At 44.7% G+C, this 18,790-nt stretch overlaps 1 protein-coding gene across 7 annotated transcripts in view; it reads left to right on the top strand.

Moving 5' to 3' along the window:
- cux2b (cut-like homeobox 2b) overlaps positions 1–18,790 on the top strand; it is a 438,718-nt gene that overhangs the window by 397,867 nt on the left and 22,061 nt on the right. For all 7 annotated transcript variants that reach the window (XM_038787705.1, XM_038787654.1, XM_038787739.1 and 4 more), the window contains 3 exons: positions 8,433–8,589; positions 10,989–11,264; positions 17,521–17,709. In XM_038787705.1, the coding sequence (XP_038643633.1) occupies positions 8,433–8,589; positions 10,989–11,264; positions 17,521–17,709 (622 nt within the window). The remainder of the gene's footprint in view (positions 1–8,432; positions 8,590–10,988; positions 11,265–17,520; positions 17,710–18,790) is intronic.

Raw genomic sequence — 18,790 nt, 5'->3', positions numbered from 1 at the left:
CACAGACTGTGCACGGCAGTATTCCTCCTTATTTGCTGGATTTGGGGTGATTAAGGGATACTGTCGCGCTCCTTGCATCCACAGGTTTATTCTACTAGTTCAAAATTTGAAATGGTTGTGTTTGAAATCCATGCAGACGTATCACAGGAGTTGAGACTAATTGAAGCAGACTCAATCTATTTTTACATCGTCAACATCTTTTCCCAAAGCTAGGGAATCTAAAACTAGAGGGCATAGGTTTAAGGTGAGGCGGGACAGATACAAAAGGGCCCAGAGGGGCAATTTTTTCACACAGAGGGTGGTGAGTGTCATAGAACGAGCTGCCAAAGGCGGTGGTACAGGCGGGTACAATTCTGTCTTTAAAAAGCTTTTAGACAGTTATATGGGAAAGTTGGGTATAGATGGCTGTACACCAAATGTGCGCAATTGGGACTAGCTTAGTGGTAAAAACTGGGCGGCATGGACAAGTTGGGCCGAAGGGCCTGTTTCCATGCTGTAAACCTCAATGACTATCATCAAGCGAATTGATTATTCGTCATGAATATCAAACCTAGTCATTGCCTGATGCAAGTATAGCAAACATGGATTCTGCGCCAACCTACAGGCAGTCAACAAACCAATCATTCCAGACAAATGATCATTTCCTACAGTACAAAGCTTTTGGTATCATTTCGTGACTCCACCAAATTTGCCATGTGCCAGAACTATTTCAGATACCACTAGCGAAGTAAAGCCAATATCTTCCCGCTTTTGTTAATCACCAAAGGTATGTTTTGGTACCATCGCATACTCAATGGGCTAAGCTGAGCACCCAGCACATTTCACATCACCCTTTCATCCGTCTTGTCAGATGTTGAGAGGAAGCTGAATCCACTTGCTGATGCTATTGTCCACAGAATACGATCAGCAGTTATCAGCAGTGCTCACTCGACTTGAACAACACAATCTGACGCTCAACAAGGACAAATGCACATTCACAGCATCCGAGATTGCCTTGCGAGGGTACAGAGTGACAGTGGCTGGAGGCAGGCCAACACAGCAACAGAAAATCCAACCTTGTGCTTCCAACCCCATCCAACATGACAGATTTGGCATCATTCCTCAATGCCACCAACTTTTAGCACAAATTTGTTCCTAAGTACGCAGAGACCACGGAGCTATTTTGAAAGCTACTACATAAAGATGCACAATAGAAATGGACAATTGCACAGCAAAGCGTTTGACATGTTAACGGCTACCAGTCGTCCTGCAATTCGACCCAACACAAATTGTATATCATAATAGATACGGTCAGAAAATGTGACTGGAGCTGTACTCTCACATTACCTGGAAGGAAGTGAATGACCAATCGTTTACACATCATGCTCATTGCCAGAAACTGAACCCAAATATTCTAATGTAGAACGAGAAGCAGTAGCCTGTAGCTACACTTGTGAACATTGGCATATGTATCTCTTTGGTAGAAAGTTCACTCTACACCGATTATCAAGTGCTGCCGATATTGTTTGTCACGTAAGGATCTGGTCATCGATCTCTGTGCATCAACAGATGGTCAATTCCTCTTCATCAGTACAACTTCAAGGTTGAGTACCTCACAGGTTGGCATAACTGAGAAACTGACCTGCTTAGCCACACTGCTATCAGAGAGTGTTAGCGATGGCAAAGTGACTTGTGACATTGAAAACTGATGGTCATGGTGAATTCACAAGCAACAGTGAATCTTGTTAAATGAGAGGAGCTGAAAGCAGAATCAGCGACAGTTGGTGTACTGCAGAAAGTAATACCTAAAAACTGAGTGACCTTGCAAAACAGAGGACGAACTGGTCCTGTACTACAGAGTACGCAATGAGCTTGAACTGTTTGATGACAAATGTATTGCTTGAAGAACTTGAGTGGTTATCAGAAAAGCACTACAACAACATGTTGCCCATGTTAGGGCAGCATGGTAGCATTGTGGATAGCACAATGGCTTCACAGCTCCAGGGTCCCAGGTTCAATTCCGGCTTGGGTCACTGTCTGTGCGGAGTCTGCACATCCTCCCCGTGTGTGCGTGGGTTTCCTCCGGGTGCTCCGGTTTCCTCCCACAGTCCAAAGATGTGCAGGTTAGGTGGATTGGCCATGATAAATTGCCCTTAGTGTCCAAAATTGCCCTTAGTGTTGGGTGGGGTTACTGGGTTATGGGGATAGTTGACCTTGGGTAGGGTGCTCTTTCCAAGAGCCGGTGCAGACTCGAAGGGCCGAATGGCCTCCTTCTGCACTGTAAATTCTATGATCTATCTATGATAAATGTTAACATAAGAACTAGGAGCAGTAGGTAATTCTGCCTCTCAAGCCTGCTCCACATTCAATACAAGGTGAACATGTTGCGACATGCTCACATTGTCCATGAAGGACATTTTGGGTTTGTTACGGTGAAACAACATGGCATCAAAGCAGTCTATGCCAGCAATTGATTGCTGCATAGAAGAACTCAATAGAAATTGTGTGGTTTCTTCGTGAATAATCTGTTAAACCATGGCCTACCCTTCTTCAACTGACCCCATGACCAACAAACCATGGCAACAACTAAGTAGATATGTTTGGAAAAGTGAAAGCAGCTCCTAGCAATCCATGTTTTTGCTTGCTGTTCATGGCAAGTTGTTAACATGACAGAATTTGCCAGAGACTATGGGCTGGATTCTCCGGCCGTCGATGCCAAAATCGCATTCGGCAGCGGGCCGGAGAATCCAAATTCCCAACAGAATCAGGGGGGTTGCGCTGCTTCCACGATGCTCCGCTCCCTCCAAAGCAGCATAATCGGAGAGCACGGCGCGCCAAGTATCCACGGCCTCGGGCCATTGCCTGAGGCCCACCCCCCAATGCTCCGCCCGCGACCGGCCAAGTTCCTGACGGCGTGGGACACGTGCGGTCTCACCCGTCAGGAACTCGGCGTGGCGGCTGCGGGCTCAGTCCTACGCCGCCACAGTCGGGGGAGGGGGCGATCCGTGGCCAGGGGTGGACTTATTCGGGCTTGGGGCACTGTGGTGGGACGGTCCACACCGTGTGAGCTGGGGGGACTATTTCACACGGCGTGTCCGGGAGCGGCTTCCGCCATGAAGCACGGTGCGGCGCTGCAGGCTGCCGCCGTGCACATGCGCGGCCACGGACCCGACAATTCTTCAGGCCGTATTGGTGGCTAGAGCCGGCTGCTCTGCGCTGCTTTCCTGCTAACCCCTAGCAAAACGGGGAATCGGTGGCCATTTTGCACCCGTTTTCCTGGCGTAAAACCTCACCGTTCCCACGCCAGCGTGGGGACATAGTCTCCAAATCAGAGAATCCAGCCCTATCATTACAGACCACGGTTTGTTTACAGTCAGTTCAGAGTTCCTCGCAAGCTACCATTTGACATGATGATGCAACCCTCAATCAAATGGTGGCATTGAATGTTTCAACAGGGTGAAAAAGGATAGGCAGAGAACTAGCATGTTGGAGGGGAAAAAGCTTGGCCAATCCATTTGTATCCTTCCTCACACATATCGATCTACTGTCTGCCCCCATCATGGACCGGAAAGACACTGGACAAACTTACAATAGGTCATACCTTTCATACGCTGCTGACCATTCTTAAACCATCGCTGCTGTCCAAAAGAATGTTGCAGCAGATGCAAAAGAAACTGCAAAGCGACATGGTAAAGCAAAAAAGTGTACTTCCAACAAGTGAACATACAAAGGAAACCAAGATTCATCTCTGCCTGGACCAAAGCAGATAGAGCGAGTGCACAGTACCAACACTGATCTTGTGGATGCACGCAAAGTGGAATGTGAGATGTTTGATGGTGAGCAGACAAGGATATTTTGAGGAGAGTAATCGTGAAGAATACTCTGTTTTCCAAATAGTGACTATGATGTTGATTATTAACCTTATTGAGCTGATCATACAGAACCACAACCTCAACTGTATAGACCCGAGCTTTCGGAGCGCAGCTCCTTCCTCAGGTGAATGGAGAGGTATGTTCCAGAAACATTTATATAGACAAAGTCAGAGATGCTGGACAATGCTTGGAATGCGAGCATTTGCAGGTAATCAAATCATTACAGATCCAGGGAGAGGGATAATCACAGGTTAAAGAGGTGTGAATTGTCTCAAGCCAGAACAGTTGGTAGGATTTTGCAAGTCCAGGCCAGATGGTGGGGGGTGGATGTAATGCGACATGAATCCAAGATCCCTGTTGAGGCCGCACTCGTGCGTGTGGAACTTAGCTATATGTTTTTGCTCGGCAATTCCGCTTCATTCTACATCACAACGTCTTCACCTTCGACAACAAATTCTTCATCCAGATGCATGGAACATCCATGGGGTCCAAATTTGCACCACAGTATGCCAACATCTTCATGCACAAGTTTGAACAAGACCTCCTCACCGCACAGGACCTGCAACTGACGTTATACACCAGATACATCAATGACATTTTTTCCTTTGGACCCACAGCGAAGAATCACTGAAACGACTACACGATGAGATCTATAAGTTCCATCCCACCATCAAACTCACCATGGACTATTCTCCAAATTCAGTTGCATTCTTGGACACACTCATCTCCATCAAGGACGGTCACCTTAGCACTTCGCTTTACCGCAAGCCCACAGACAACCTCACGATGCTCCACTTCTCCAGCATTCACCCGAAACACATTAAAGAAGCCATCCCCTATGGACAAGCCCTCCTTATACACAGGATCTGCTCAGACGAGGAGGAGCGTAACAGACACCTACAGATGCTGAAAGATGCTCTCGTATGAACGGGATATGGCGCTCAACTCATCGATCGACAGTTCCAACGCGCCACAGCAAAAAACCGCACCGACCTCCTCAGAAGACAAACACGGGACACCACTGACAGAGTACCCTTCGTCGTCCAGTACTTTCCTGGGGCGGAGAAACTACGACATCTTCTTCGCAGCCTTCAATACATCATCAGTGAAGATGAACATCTTGCCAAGGTCATCCCCACACCCCCACTACTGGCCTTCAAACAACCGCGCAACCTCAAACAAACCATTGTTTGCAGCAAATTACCCAGCCTTCAGAACAGCGACCACGACACCACACAACCCTGCCAGGGCAATCTCTGCAAGACATGCCAGATCATCGACTTGGATACCACCATTGCACGTGGAAACACCACCCACCAGGTACGCGGCACATACTCGTGCGACTCGACCAATGTAATCTACCTCATACGCTGCAGGAAAGGATGTCCCGAAGCGTGGTACATTGGCGAGACCATGCAGACACTGCGACAACGAATGAATGGGCATCGTGCGACTATCACCAGGCAGGAATGTTCCCTTCCAGTCGGGGAACACTTCAGCAGTCAAGGGCATTCAGCCTCTGATCTCCGGGTAAGCGTTCTCCAAGGCGGTCTTCAGGACACGCGACAACGCAGAATTGCCGAGCAAAAACATATAGCTAAGTTCCGCACGCATGAGTGCGGCCTCAACAGGGATCTTGGATTCATGTCGCATTGCATCCACCCCCCACCATCTGGCCTGGACTTGCAAAATCCTACCAACTGTTCTGGCTCTTTAACCTGTGATTATCCCTCTCCCTGGATCTGTAATGATTTGATTTTTTTGGGGCCTCACGGTAGCATGGTGGTTAGCATCAATGCTTCACAGCTCCAGGGTCCCAGGTTCGATTCCCGGTTGGGTCACTGTCTGTGTGGAGTCTGCACGTCCTCCCCGTGTGTGCGTGGGTTTCCTCCGGGTGCTCCGGTTTCCTCCCACAGTCCAAAGATGTGCGGGTTAGGTGGATTGGCCATGCTAAATTGCCCGTAGTGTAAGGTTAATGGGGGGATTGTTGGGTTACGGGTTACGTGGGTTTAAGTGGGGTGATCATTCCTCGGCACAACATCGAGGGCTGAAGGGCCTGTTCTGTGCTGTACTGTTCTATGATTACCTGCAAATGCTCGCATTCCAAGCATTGTCCAGCATCTCTGACTTTGTCTATATAAATGTTTCTGGAACATACCTCTCTATTCACCTGAGGAAGGAGCTGCGCTCCGAAAGCTCATGTTTGAAACAAACCTGTTGGACTTTAACCTGGTGTTGTAAGACTTCTTACTGTGCTCACCCCAGTCCAACGCCGGCATCTCCACATCATGTATAGACCCAGCGCAGTCATCAACAACCTTCATACCTCAGAGACCCTTTCTGTTCTTGGAGGTTCAGTGGGAAGCATGAGACACATTCACCTTGGGAGAACAAGCCACACCTTTGTGCCTTCCAGTAACCTATTGCAACGTTAGATTCTGTGCAGTCCTGTCATCTGCAGTTCTACCTGTGTGCTGCTGTTGGAGACTAAACCCTGCTGAACCTGATGATTACATCCTCAGAATTTAATAGAGATGGTGGATAAATTGGTTTTGGTCTTCCAAAATTCCGTAAATTCCGGAACAGTTTCCAAGTAGTACAATGAGACGGACGTTATCCACCTTCGGAGGAACAATAAAAAAGCAGAATATTTTTTGAATGTTGAGAGAGTGGGAAATGTTTGTACTCGGGGAGCCCTGAGTGTCCTTGTACCTGACTCACAGAAAGTTAACAAAATTAGGAAGGCAAACGGTATGTGACTTTTGTTGAAAAGGTACTGGAGTATAAGAGTAAGGCACTAAAATGATACAGGGATTGGCAAGACCATACCTGGAGTGCTGTGTGCAGTTTTGGTCTCCTTATATAAGGAAGGATATATTTTCCTTCGACGGAGGGCGACAAGGGTTCACTAGACTGATTCCTAAAGTGGGAGAATGTTCGAGGAAGAGAGATTTGAAAGTCTAGGCCTATATTCCCTCGGATTTAGAAAAATGAAAATGGTGACATTCGTAGAGGGCTTGACAGGATAGTTGCTGAGAAAATGTTTCCCCTGGCTGGTGAATCTAGAACACGGTGTCACAGTTTTACAATAAGGAATCGGCCATTTGGGACTGAGATGAGGAGAAATTTCTTCAATCCAAGAGTTGTGAGAATGTTTGGAATTCTCGACCCCCAAGAGCTGTGGTTGCTCAGTCAGTGGGTACATTCAAATCAGAGACTGACAGATTTTTGGATACAGAGGGATTCAAGGGATGTTGCAAGAGGGTGGAGTTGACAAGGAAGAGCTACCATGTTCTTACTTAATGGTGGGGCAAGCTAGAAATGCCAAATGCCCCATTTCTTATGAGACTTGTGGATCTTACCAACGGAGGACAAAATGGCCACCTATCATAACTGAAGTCCAATGATGGTAGCCGCTGAAGAGATGTGTTCCAATCTGCATGTCAGCTGATATTGCCAGATGAGGTTAGAACAAAGTTTTATAAACTTTGGACAGAGAACAGCAAATGGATTGGAGGTCCATGGGGAATGAAGAACACAGCCTAACCTCTGGAAGTCAACAAAATAGTTGGATTCATAATGCTAAGGAAATTTTGTGGGCTCGGACCATCTATTCTCCAGACCCAGGACAAATATAGAAAGCAGAATGGCAAAAAAAAATTCTACTTTAAAAAAAAAAAATTTAGAGTACCCAATTCATTTTTTCCAATTAAGGGGCAATTTAGCGTGGCCAATCTACCTAGCCTGCACATCTTTTGGGTTGTGGGGGTGAAACCCCAGCAAACACTGGGAGAGTGTGCCATCTCCACACGGACAGTGACCCAGAGCCGGGATCGAACCTGCGACCTCGGTGCCATGAGGCACTCACTGTGCCACTGTGCTGCCCCCCGCCAAAAAAATTCTACTTTTTAGTTAAATAAGCATGTACTGCCCTTGAATCTTGCAGTTAGACTGTTGTATTAGTTAGATTAGCACTGCTTTTGCTTAACCAGTCGCTTTTTTTAAAGGTCAGAATTGTGGTGGAACATCATTATTTCCTATGGAAAGAAAAAAATCAATTTGATTAAATTGGCTTTCAGTGTGCGTAGTTCCCTGATTTTCAATAGTTGGAGTTTCTTATCCACTTACAAAGAGTTATTAATAGAAAAATGATTGTTCCAGAGTTGCACCATGTTGAAATCTATTGAAGTGGAAAACAGATTTTTATGTTTCTGCTTTTGGACGGTCTCCTCGGTGCGTCAGCCAATAGACTTTCCTAGATCCAGGAGGCTTAATAATGTCTGCAGTCCAATATAAAGCATGCGCACTTGATGCAAGATTGTGAAGAATATTCATTTCTCAGAAGTTAAATATGCATAACTGAATTTCCTATAACATCTATAATATGACGAGTAGTAATAACATCCATTCATATGCTGCATTTTTGCAGTAACTTTGGCAAAGTAGCTGCGATGTTACTCTCCTGTAAAATAATTAGTCCTGTACAACGTATTGCTACTTCAATAGAGTAGGTTTGCTCTAAGCAGGACGGTTGATGGTTGGGAAATAATTGGGTCTCTTCTCATCTTTTCACCTTGTCAGGTGCTGGGCCTATCCCAGGGGAGTGTGAGTGATATGCTTTCTCGACCTAAGCCATGGAGTAAGTTAACGCAGAAAGGCCGTGAGCCTTTCATCCGCATGCAACTTTGGCTTATTAATAAGCTAGGCCAGAGTACCCCACCTGTCCAACCGATACAAGGTAAGAGATTTTAATTTTATGCCTTTTGTATGTGACGTACTTAGAAACCACAAGTGTACAGTTACATGATCATTGGTCCACATATGCTAGGTACATAATAACATGCTCCCCAATTCACTGAAGCTGCTTCGACAGCACCTTCCAAACCCGCAACCTGAACTCACCTTGAAGGACAAGGTCAGCAGCACCTTGGGAACACCACCTCCTGCATGTTCCCCTCCAGGTTTCTCACCATCCTGACTTGGAATGTTTTCGCTGTTCCTTCACTGTCATTGGGTCAGTGAAGTTAATGGTAAATTTCCAACAAACCTCCCTTTATTGCGCAATTCTTTACTGCTTCCCTGACAGGATTCAAAAATGACTCGAACAGGTAAAGAAACAATTTTCAGACACTGCTTTCTTTTGACTTGAGCACTAGCCAATAAACATAATTGATTTATATCAATATGAATGCTCACAGAGGCAGAAAGCAGGGTGGCACAGTGGTTTGCACTGCTGCCTCACAGCGCCAGGGACCTGGGTTCAATTCCAGCCTCTGGTTGCTGTCTGTATGGAACTTGCACTTTCTCCCCGTGTCTCTGGTTTCCTCCCAAAGTCCAAAGATGTGCAGGCTAGGTGGATTGGCCGTGATCAATTGGCCCGTAGTATCCAAAAGGTTTGAGGTTAGGTTAGTGGTGTTATTGGGTTAAGGGGATAGGTTGGGGGCCTGACCCTAGGTTTGGTACATTGTCAGGGAGCCGGTGCAGACTTGGTAGGCCGAATGGCCTCCTTCTGCACTGTAGTGATTCTATGATTCTATGAAAGGGAATACCTGATTAAACATGTGCTTCACCATATGGTTTCATCATGCAACATCAGTTAGAACACACTCAGATTTGCACCATGTCAGTTAAGTGCAGCAATATACTGAATGTCACCTGACATTACAATCCAAAATTGACACACACAAGACATTCAAACATTTTAGACTATTAGGATCAAGCATCTTTTGATTAGAAATTGAAAAATATGGTACTTAGCTTCTAATCCTTCCTCAATTAGCACACCAATTTTTAAAGTAAACAAAGTCACGATTTACAAATTTGGCTGCACTGACGCGCCTACTGAGCTTCTAATATCATGACAGGAAGCAGAGGCACATTTCTGAGAGAAAGTGCGCCAGTATCCCTTTGGGGAAAGTTAAAATAGGCGTCCTTTGTCCATGCCTGAGCTATGCAAATTAAAATAAGGGGCTTACCTCAGCTGTGCCTTCATACTGTGGGCAGCACGGTAGCACAAGTGGATATAACTGTGGCTTCACAGCGCCAGGGTCCCAGGTTCGATTCCCCGCTGGGTCACTGTCTATGCGGAATCTGCATATTCTACCCGTATCTGTGGGGGTTTCCTCCGGGTGCTCCGGTTTCCTCCCACAGTCCAAAGATGTGCAGATTAGGTGGATTGGCCATGATAAATTGCCCTTAGTGACCAAATTCCATTTCAAGATTAGTTTGCCTTGAGGCAGCCGGTGCCAGTGCAGGGAAAACTAGTTCTTGGGATCATCATCATTCTACAACAGGGGTGGGCAAACTTTTCCGTGCAAGGGCCACATTCAGAAATTCACAATTTTAAAGGGCCGCATAGTATATTAAGTAAAATAATTACTTCACCCGGTTATGATTCTGGGCGCCTCATATAGAACATGGAACAGCACAGAACAGGCCCTTCGGCCCTCGACGTTGTGCCGAGCAATGATCACCCTACTCAAGTCAACATATCCACCCTATACCAGTAAGTAACCCAACAGCACCCCCCATTAACCTTAAAAAAAATGTAAAATTAAAAAAAAAAAATGTTTTTAATTTTTTTTTTTAATGACTTGGTGGGCTGCATAAAGACCTTTGGCGGGCCGCATGCGGCCTGCGGCCCGCGGGCCGTAGTTTGCCCACCCCTGTTCTACAACATACAAGGTCAGTTTTGTTCTACAATAACAACCGAATGAGGAGCAGAAGTACCCCTTGTAACATTCTCTCATCCTGTACCCAGTCTGATCGCTTCTGCATTCAATTTCCAGTCATTATCTCCTGAACATAAACTCCTGGTCCATGTACCTGTGGGCCACTACAACAATCCCTGATCTTGTGGTGCTCCTTACTGGCACCATTAGAATGAGACCCAATTGGCCTAGTGCCGACTGCCTTGGACCTCTCCATTTAGGTGCACGGATTGTAACTTTAGCCCACATTCATAAATAGATGCACCTAAATTCCTAGGCCTATACATTGCAATAAACACCTTTTTTGAACAGAAAATTCAGTAACTATAAGCAAAAACCTATGGTTGATTATTTCTTTCATCCTACATTTTGTCAAGATTATCTTGTTTTACATAATTCTTTATTTCCTCTGACTTCATTGAAACAGCAAACAATACAGTGCAGGCCAGGTATTCACCGTCACCTCCGCCCAGCCCCACAGACTGTGAGAAGAGCCAGCAGGAACCAGTTAGTGCAACTCTGGAAAGCACTAAAGAGAACCAGCAACCCGAAAGCCAATCAGCTTCTCACTCACTGAGTGGTAAGAGCCTGTCCAATGGCCAATCACCTACAGGCATACAGGAAATGGTAGCCATGTCCTCTGAGTTGGACACTTATGCCATCACCAAGAAGGTTAAAGAAGTATTAACAGACAACAACTTAGGTATTGTATATTTCCCAATAACATAAATCAATATAGCTTGTCTGCAAACTTTTGTAATTTGTATTATATGAGGTATGGTGTGTTGTCATATACATTATGCCAGTTTATTGAAAAGAATATTTTTTTAATTCCGAAATAATAGTATTTTCATTCTTCTAACTCAATCCCCTTGACTACTTCGAGGAAATGAGGAAGTGTGGAAATCCAACCATATACAAAAAGTTGGTGTCAACAAGTATTTGAAGTTCTCATGGAAGTTTATGACTGAATCTTAAAGCAGAGCAAGGATTCGGAGGGAAGCGTTTGGAATTAAGACGATATGGGTGCTGGGGGAATTGGAGACTGGGATGCTCCTTTTGTGTCCAGTTTATTTATGTTCATAAATTGGATTCAGAAATTCAATGCAAAATGATCAAATTCACTGGCACAACTTCTTCATGCTCGGAAGCACAGTTTGGTCTGAGCATACAGTCTGGGAATGATTAAAAGTTACATCGGTTTTGGCTCAATGGTAGCGTTCTATCCAAGTGAGAAGATCATAGCTTCAGGTCTCACTCCAGAGTTTTGAGCCATAATCTAAGCTAACATTTCAGTACGATGGGGACACTGTCTTTCAACAGGAGCATTGCTTCCGTTTCTGAGCACTACACTTCAGGAAGGATATGAAGGCTTTGGAAGGATAGAGAAGGGAGTTACTAGAATGATTCAGGGGATGAGGATGAATAGTTACATGGATAGACTGAAGATCCTAGTGCTGTTCTCCTTGGAACAGAGAGGATTTAGATAGAATAACGAGAAGCTGGTTTCAATAACTGAAAGGTCAATAACCAGAGCATTAAGATTCTAAGGTACTTGGCCACAAAATCGTGAGACGACATGATGGAAGTATGTTTTACCGAACAAGTGGTTAGGATTTGGAATACACTGCCAGATAGAGTGACGGATGCAGATTCTATAATGGCCATCAAAAAGAATAAATACTTGAAGGAGAAACAATTGTAGGGATAGAGTCAGGGACTGGGACTAACCAGATTGCTCTACAAAAGAGCTGCTACGGACTTGATGGGCCAGGTGACCCCAGTCTATGCTGTACTGTTCTATGATTCTATGTGACATTAAACTGAGGCCTCATCTGCCATCTCAGGTGGGTGTATAAGATCCAATGGCGCCATTCAAAATAGAGTAAGGGAGCTACCAGTGTCCTGGCCAATATCCCTCAGCCAACATCGCCAAAATAGATTCTCTGCCCGTTTTCTAATTGATGTTTGTGAAACTTTCTGGACAAATTAGCTGCTTTATTCTCCCTACATTACAACAGTGACCATAGTTCAAAAATACTTAATTGGCTCACAGGCACTTTAAATCACCCTTAGGTTGTGAAAGGCGCTACATAAATGCAAGTTATTTCTTTACTGAAGGCTGTACAAAAAGTTGAATAAAGAACAAACTATGTCAATCTCAGTCTACTCATCATTAGACCTTCACTAAGAATGGTGAAAATGTCTTTGATCACCTCTAATTGAGCAGAGACAATTGTAGAGAATGTAACCTCCCTTTCATAAGTGAGAGAAACTTTCTATAATTAATTTTTCAGTATAATTATTGAATGAGAAGAATCTAATTCAGTAGTAACACTGAGCATTATTTATCTAATTTCTTGCTGGAAATATTGTTAGAAAATAGGATTAGAATAGACGCGCCTATCTTAAAAAACAGGTGGTGACATTTTCGTTGCTACCCCCATGCAGGATACAGGACAGGGTGGTCTCCGACACCTGGGTAGGGCAAGGTGAGGTGTCGGACATCTACCAGGAACTACAGGAGGCGGAGGAAGCCACAGTGGGGGAACTTGAGGGCAAGTGGAAGGAGGAGCTAGACGGGGAGCTGAATGTGGGCCTGTGGGCGGATGCCCTAAACAGGATTGATACCTCATCATCATGTGCCAGACTTAGCTTAATCCAGTTTAAGGTGGTCCACCGGGCACACATGATGGCAACCAGAATGAGGAAGTTCTTTGGGGTTGAGGATAGATGTGCGAGGTATGCGGGAAGCCCAGCAGACCATGTCTATATGTTCTGGGCATGCCCGGCTCTTAAGGGATTCTGGCAGGGATTTGCTAAGGCAATGTCCAAGATCTTAGACACACGGGTGGTGCCGAGTCCAGAGATAGCGATCTTTGGTGTGTCAGATGATCTGGGAGTTCAGGAAGAGAAAGAGGCCATCTTTTTGGCCTTTACCTCCCTGGTAGCCCAGAGACGATCCTTTTAATGTGGAGGGACTCAAAGCCCCCCCGAGTGTGGAGACCTGGATTGGTGACATGGCTGGGTTTCTCAGTCTCGAGAAAATAAAGTTTGCCCTGAGAGGGTCCATGGCGAGGTTCTCTCGGGGGTGGCAGCCGTTCCTCGACTTTCTAGGGGAGCAGTAAAGGCCAGCAGCAGCAGCATCCCCGAGGGGGGGGGAATGTTATATATTTTTGTTCTTTTTTCTGTATATAATGTTAACGATTACCTTGTGTTAAATGTTGTTAACGGTTATGCAAAAATTATGTTTTGATAAAAATTTGAATAACAATAAATTTTTAAAAATACACTTTTGTGCCATTGTTGCATCCATTTGGCCAAACCTTTATCTTGGGAGAATCATAGCTACATAAACACAGTTCTGCCCGCAATACAGAGCAAGTCTTCAATGTTCATCTGTTTATAGTGTGGGCTTTTGAAGCAAACATCACAATCAATAATGTAAAGAAAAGATTGAACTATTCTGCATTTCTCCCTCTTGACCAAATATCTGTGGCACAGTACTTAATCTTACTGAGCAGCTCTGATTTAATCATATTTAAACTCCAGTCTTTTATCCACAAGTAGGGAACATAGCAATCAGCAAGGAATGAAATTGCCAGTTGTGAAGTTGAAAAAGCAATGAATTAACGAAGGTCAGACTACAGCTACTGATAAAACAAAATTAATAAATCGTGTACATTGCTTAAAATATTTTTTGATCCTTTTAGTGCGTTCTCCATTAAAATGAGCACTGACTGTTGCAAACACGTTTTGTGACAAATAAGCCATAGGAACAAGGAATTGACTAAACGCGTGTGTCTAGAAACCTTTTATTGAAGGTCTGCACCTGTGGATTCTCAAAACATGTATGGTGGACTGCAAGTCTGGGCAATTGCAGAACATGTCTCGGATTGGTGTTTGTAACCTCTGTCCCCTCTGTAACACTCTGTATGATGGAAAAGCATCGACTGAGTTGACAGGAGAGACCACCCTTTTTAGAAACAGTTTTCTGTATAAACTGTCAAACACGGTAAGCTTGGGAGAGTTGGATGCCCTTCTCCTCGTGGTCTTGGATGGCGTGTCCTCTTTGTTTTGGTTGGGTTTTATATCTGGAAGCAGTGCTTGTCTCAGTTGAGGTCATGCTGTCGTGTTTCTTAGTATCCTTCCTACGAAGGCAGACAGTGCCGGGAGGCAGTTAATATTTTTAGGACAGCTCGGGCATTCTTCCCTTGGGGAGGCTTTATCTGCTTTGCTTCATCTGGTTGAGCAGGGTGTTGTTACTAATCCTGGTCAGTCTGGCAGTTCAGGAGAGGTTCCCCTAGTTGTACCAGGGAGGAGGGAATTATCCCCCCTCTCCCCCAGAGTGCCCAATTGTTGGATGTCTTGACAATTCTTCCTCTCTTTAATGATGGGGTTTCCCCGGCTGACACAATTACCACAATTTTTATTAGTGTAAGTGCACTTCCCTGAATGTGGTTGGAGAGGTGCAGGACTGGCTGGGGTGTATTGGAGGTCCTGCAGGTAGTGATTCCTGTCTGTCAAGGTGTGCTGGGCCAGGCCTGGTCCAGTGCTGTGGCTGGTATCCTGTCACTCCCTGGAGTTTGGGATGTCCCTTCTCAACTTATAAGGGACATCCTGAGATTCTGTATTTTGCTTCTTCGGTGCATGGGGGCCTGGGTTTGAGCCGGGTCCTGAGTTGATGTTCTGTTGCCGCCCTTTTATTTGTTTGAATGAGCAGCTTGTTCTCTTCTTCATTAATGGGTGATGGGCGTGCACCGGGGAGATATTGAACCATGGTTGGGACCTGATCCTTTGTTATCCTGTGGCCTACCTCTGGTAGCTCTAACTCTTCTTCCTTTCGTTCTTGGGAGGCCCTTGAGGCTTGATCATAATCTGAACATGTTGCTGTTGGTTCTCTCTCCAAATGAATGGGATGATGTTGATTCTGTTCTGGGCCTGAGATTGGGGTTAAGTTGCATTGTGCGGTATATATGTAACCCCTCTTTAGAACTCGGGTTTTCGCATATTTTCCTTGTTTTTTTTCTGTAAGGGTGGGTATAAAGAATTTGTGATTGTCTCTGAATGAGGAGAGGAGGCTGTGGTGTGTCATTGGTGCCTTTGGTACTGCTAGAGTTGAGGGTGATATACATGCCATGGAACATTTATCCTGAACTCTCATGATAGTTGCGAACAGACACTGCATGGGAGGGTGTGCACCATTTCACCATGTTTTCACGGCTCCATCCTGTTTCTTTCTTAGTCTCTGGTGGGGGGTTATAGAAGCATCTAGCTATGCCTGATGATTGCAGCAAGCTAGTCGCACTGTTCTGCTCCTGTTCCCCTCTGTATTCATGCACGTTGAGCCATTTTCTCTTGCTCACAGAGGTGTATTATTTTTGTTGCATTGTTTTCAAAAATGTAAAACTTTAATAAATATACTGTTTAAAAAAAAACAACAAGGTCAGCTATGAGCTCCCAAGTTTTTACAGAGATAATTTGCCTGTTTGAAAAAAAACACAATTCAGGGGATGCTTGCCAAGTTTTATGTTTCGTGTTCCAGATGAAACTTTTCACTTTGAATTTTAGCAATGTTTAATCTTCATATTTTGTGCTGCATTCTAAATGCTTCCAGCAGCTGCATTTATTTATGATAATGTTATATTGGAAGGGAAGTGTTAGATAAAAGACCCTGAGCTTAAACATGATTAAATCAGAACTGCTTAGCAAAACTAAGTATTGTGCCATTGCTATTAGGTCAAGAGGGGAAAATGCAAATTAGTTCAATCTTTTCTAAACATTATCTATTTCTTGATGCTTGCTATAAAAGCCCATTATATAAACAGATGGGCATTGAAAGAGTTCCTCAGTATTGCATGCAAAGCTTTGCTTGTGCGCTATGCTCTTTGTTTATTCGCCTGCCTCTGCTAAGGGGGAAGATGGTTTATTTATTTCCCAGGGGCCAATAAGAAGCAGATACTGCAGTTTCTTGGAGGGGATCTCTTGCCACTTTTCAGTGGAGATGTAAATGCACCTTGCACCCTCACTGCCACACGGTAAACATCGTCCTGGCAACAACGTAACCTCTGCCTCACCATGAACAGGGTTGTAGGGCAACTCTTGCACAGACCTGTTGTAATATTCTCCCCATCACTCTTTTCTAATAATACCCCTCATATTATAAAACAGTGGAGTGAGCAAAGCCATGTGAGATTTGCTTATAAAGAATATATTTTGTGGCATTTTTCAGACATTTTTCATTCTACAGAAAAGTTTCCATTCTATTTTTAAAACATTTTATGTTATATGCTCAAATAAAATACACAGAAGGTAAACCAACCTTTCCTGATGGTTCAAGGTCACCTGCCCCGAACAACAGAAAATGCTCGCTCGATGATCTGATGCCCCAGTAATTAGGAACAAAGAGGGAGGCACAGTGGCGCAGTGGTTAGCACTGCTGCCTAACGGAACAGTGGACCCAGGTTCGATCCCGGCCATGGGTCACAGTTCGCGTGGAGTTTGCACATTCTCCGCGTGTGTGTTTGGGTCTCACCCCCACAACCTAAAGATGTGCAGGGTAGGTGGATTGGCCACGCTAAATTGCCCCTTAATTGGAATTTTAAAATTTGTAATAAAGGGGCAGGAAGAGGTCATTCGGCCCCTCAAGCCTGCTCCTCTATTCATTTAGATCATGGCTGATCTTTACCCCGATGCCATTTTCCCGCATTATCCCTACATCCCTTGATATCTTTAATCCAGTGAACCACAAGCCTTGTATTATGTGACATAAAACTTTTACCCACATTAAACAGTGTAGCTTCCAACTTGGCATGAGCAATGTCATTGGAAATCAAATTTTCTTAAAAATATATATCCAAAGTGTTTTTAGTATGCATTATGCCTTTTTAAGAATGACAGTTTAACAGTTAATATTATAATTCATTGCCCTTTAATTTTCCTGTGTGTTTTTCCTAAAGGCCAAAGACTGTTTGGAGAGAGCATTTTAGGACTGACCCAAGGCTCTGTGTCAGATTTACTTTCCCGGCCTAAACCCTGGCACAAGCTTAGCCTGAAGGGAAGAGAACCATTTGTCCGCATGCAACTGTGGTTAAATGATCCTTTCAATGTGGAGAAATTGAGAGACATGAAGAAGATAGAGAAAAAAGGTAAACTAACTCCAAAAAAGTAAATTTACCTTTGTACACGGGCGAGTTAAATTCTCAAGACTACTTTCTCTGTCTTCATTTCTAACTGCACAGTGTAACTAGAATCGGCTTGGAACATAACTCAAGAGCTGATTGGGATGATTCAGATGTATTATTTTTCTCAGCGTGGCTTTTCAGCCCAATTCCAATTACTTGGGATCACATGGACTTTCCAAAATGCACATACGCTAATGCATTCCTGTTCCCATTCTTGAGGTGGGGTTTTCCGGCCCCATCCACTGCGGGTCCAGAAATTCCCGCCCAAGATCAATGGATGTTTTGCTGGTCCATCAAAGTTTCCGCTCCACCCACGACAATTGCCACAGAGGGCGGGACAGCAGATGCACAATGTTGCCATCTCACAATGCAGCAAGTTAGACCATTCAGTTTATTCATCAATCAGTAAAGGTTCCACCATGTCATCTCCTCCGCACATCTATGTGTGGCTACACTTCAGCAGTTAGCACGTTGGATTGTAGACTTCCCATATCAACAGGTGGAAGAGATCGATAGGTTTGTCTTCAGTGTCTTTCCCTCGCCAGAGGAACACAGGCGCATTTCGATGTGTGCATCTATATATGTCCTTTCAATTTGTTCTGAATTGAATTTGAAACCATTGTTTCTGGTTGCTTAGACTCTAAAAGCCTCACTTTTTTGCCTTGCCCTTGAATTCCCCAGGAGAAAGAGGTCCCTCCAGGGAGATTCTCACTGCTTCTGCAGGTTGTCACTTATTGTGGACTTTTAATTCTAGTTGGGCTTTCTTGGTTGAGGGGAGCTGGGAATTTTTTTTAACATTTGAACCGCATCTTCTGTAATAACAAACCCGAAAAAAATGCAAATCAAACCATATAAAGGGAGTAAACAGGGACTCACATACATTACAAGGCAGGAGGGTGGCATGGGAGCACAGTGGTTAGCACTGTTGCTTCACAGTACCAGGGACCCGGGTTCGATTCCTGGCTTGGGTCACTGTCTGTGCGAAGTCTGCACGTTCTCCCTGTGTCTCCGTGGGTTTCCTCCGGGTGCTCCGGTTTCCTCCCAC

This window comes from Scyliorhinus canicula, chromosome 1 (assembly GCF_902713615.1).
Source record: "Scyliorhinus canicula chromosome 1, sScyCan1.1, whole genome shotgun sequence".
Lineage (NCBI taxonomy): Eukaryota > Metazoa > Chordata > Chondrichthyes > Carcharhiniformes > Scyliorhinidae > Scyliorhinus > Scyliorhinus canicula.
The sequence above is the reverse complement of the archived record's forward strand: the minus strand, read 5'-3'. Positions and strand labels throughout refer to the sequence as shown.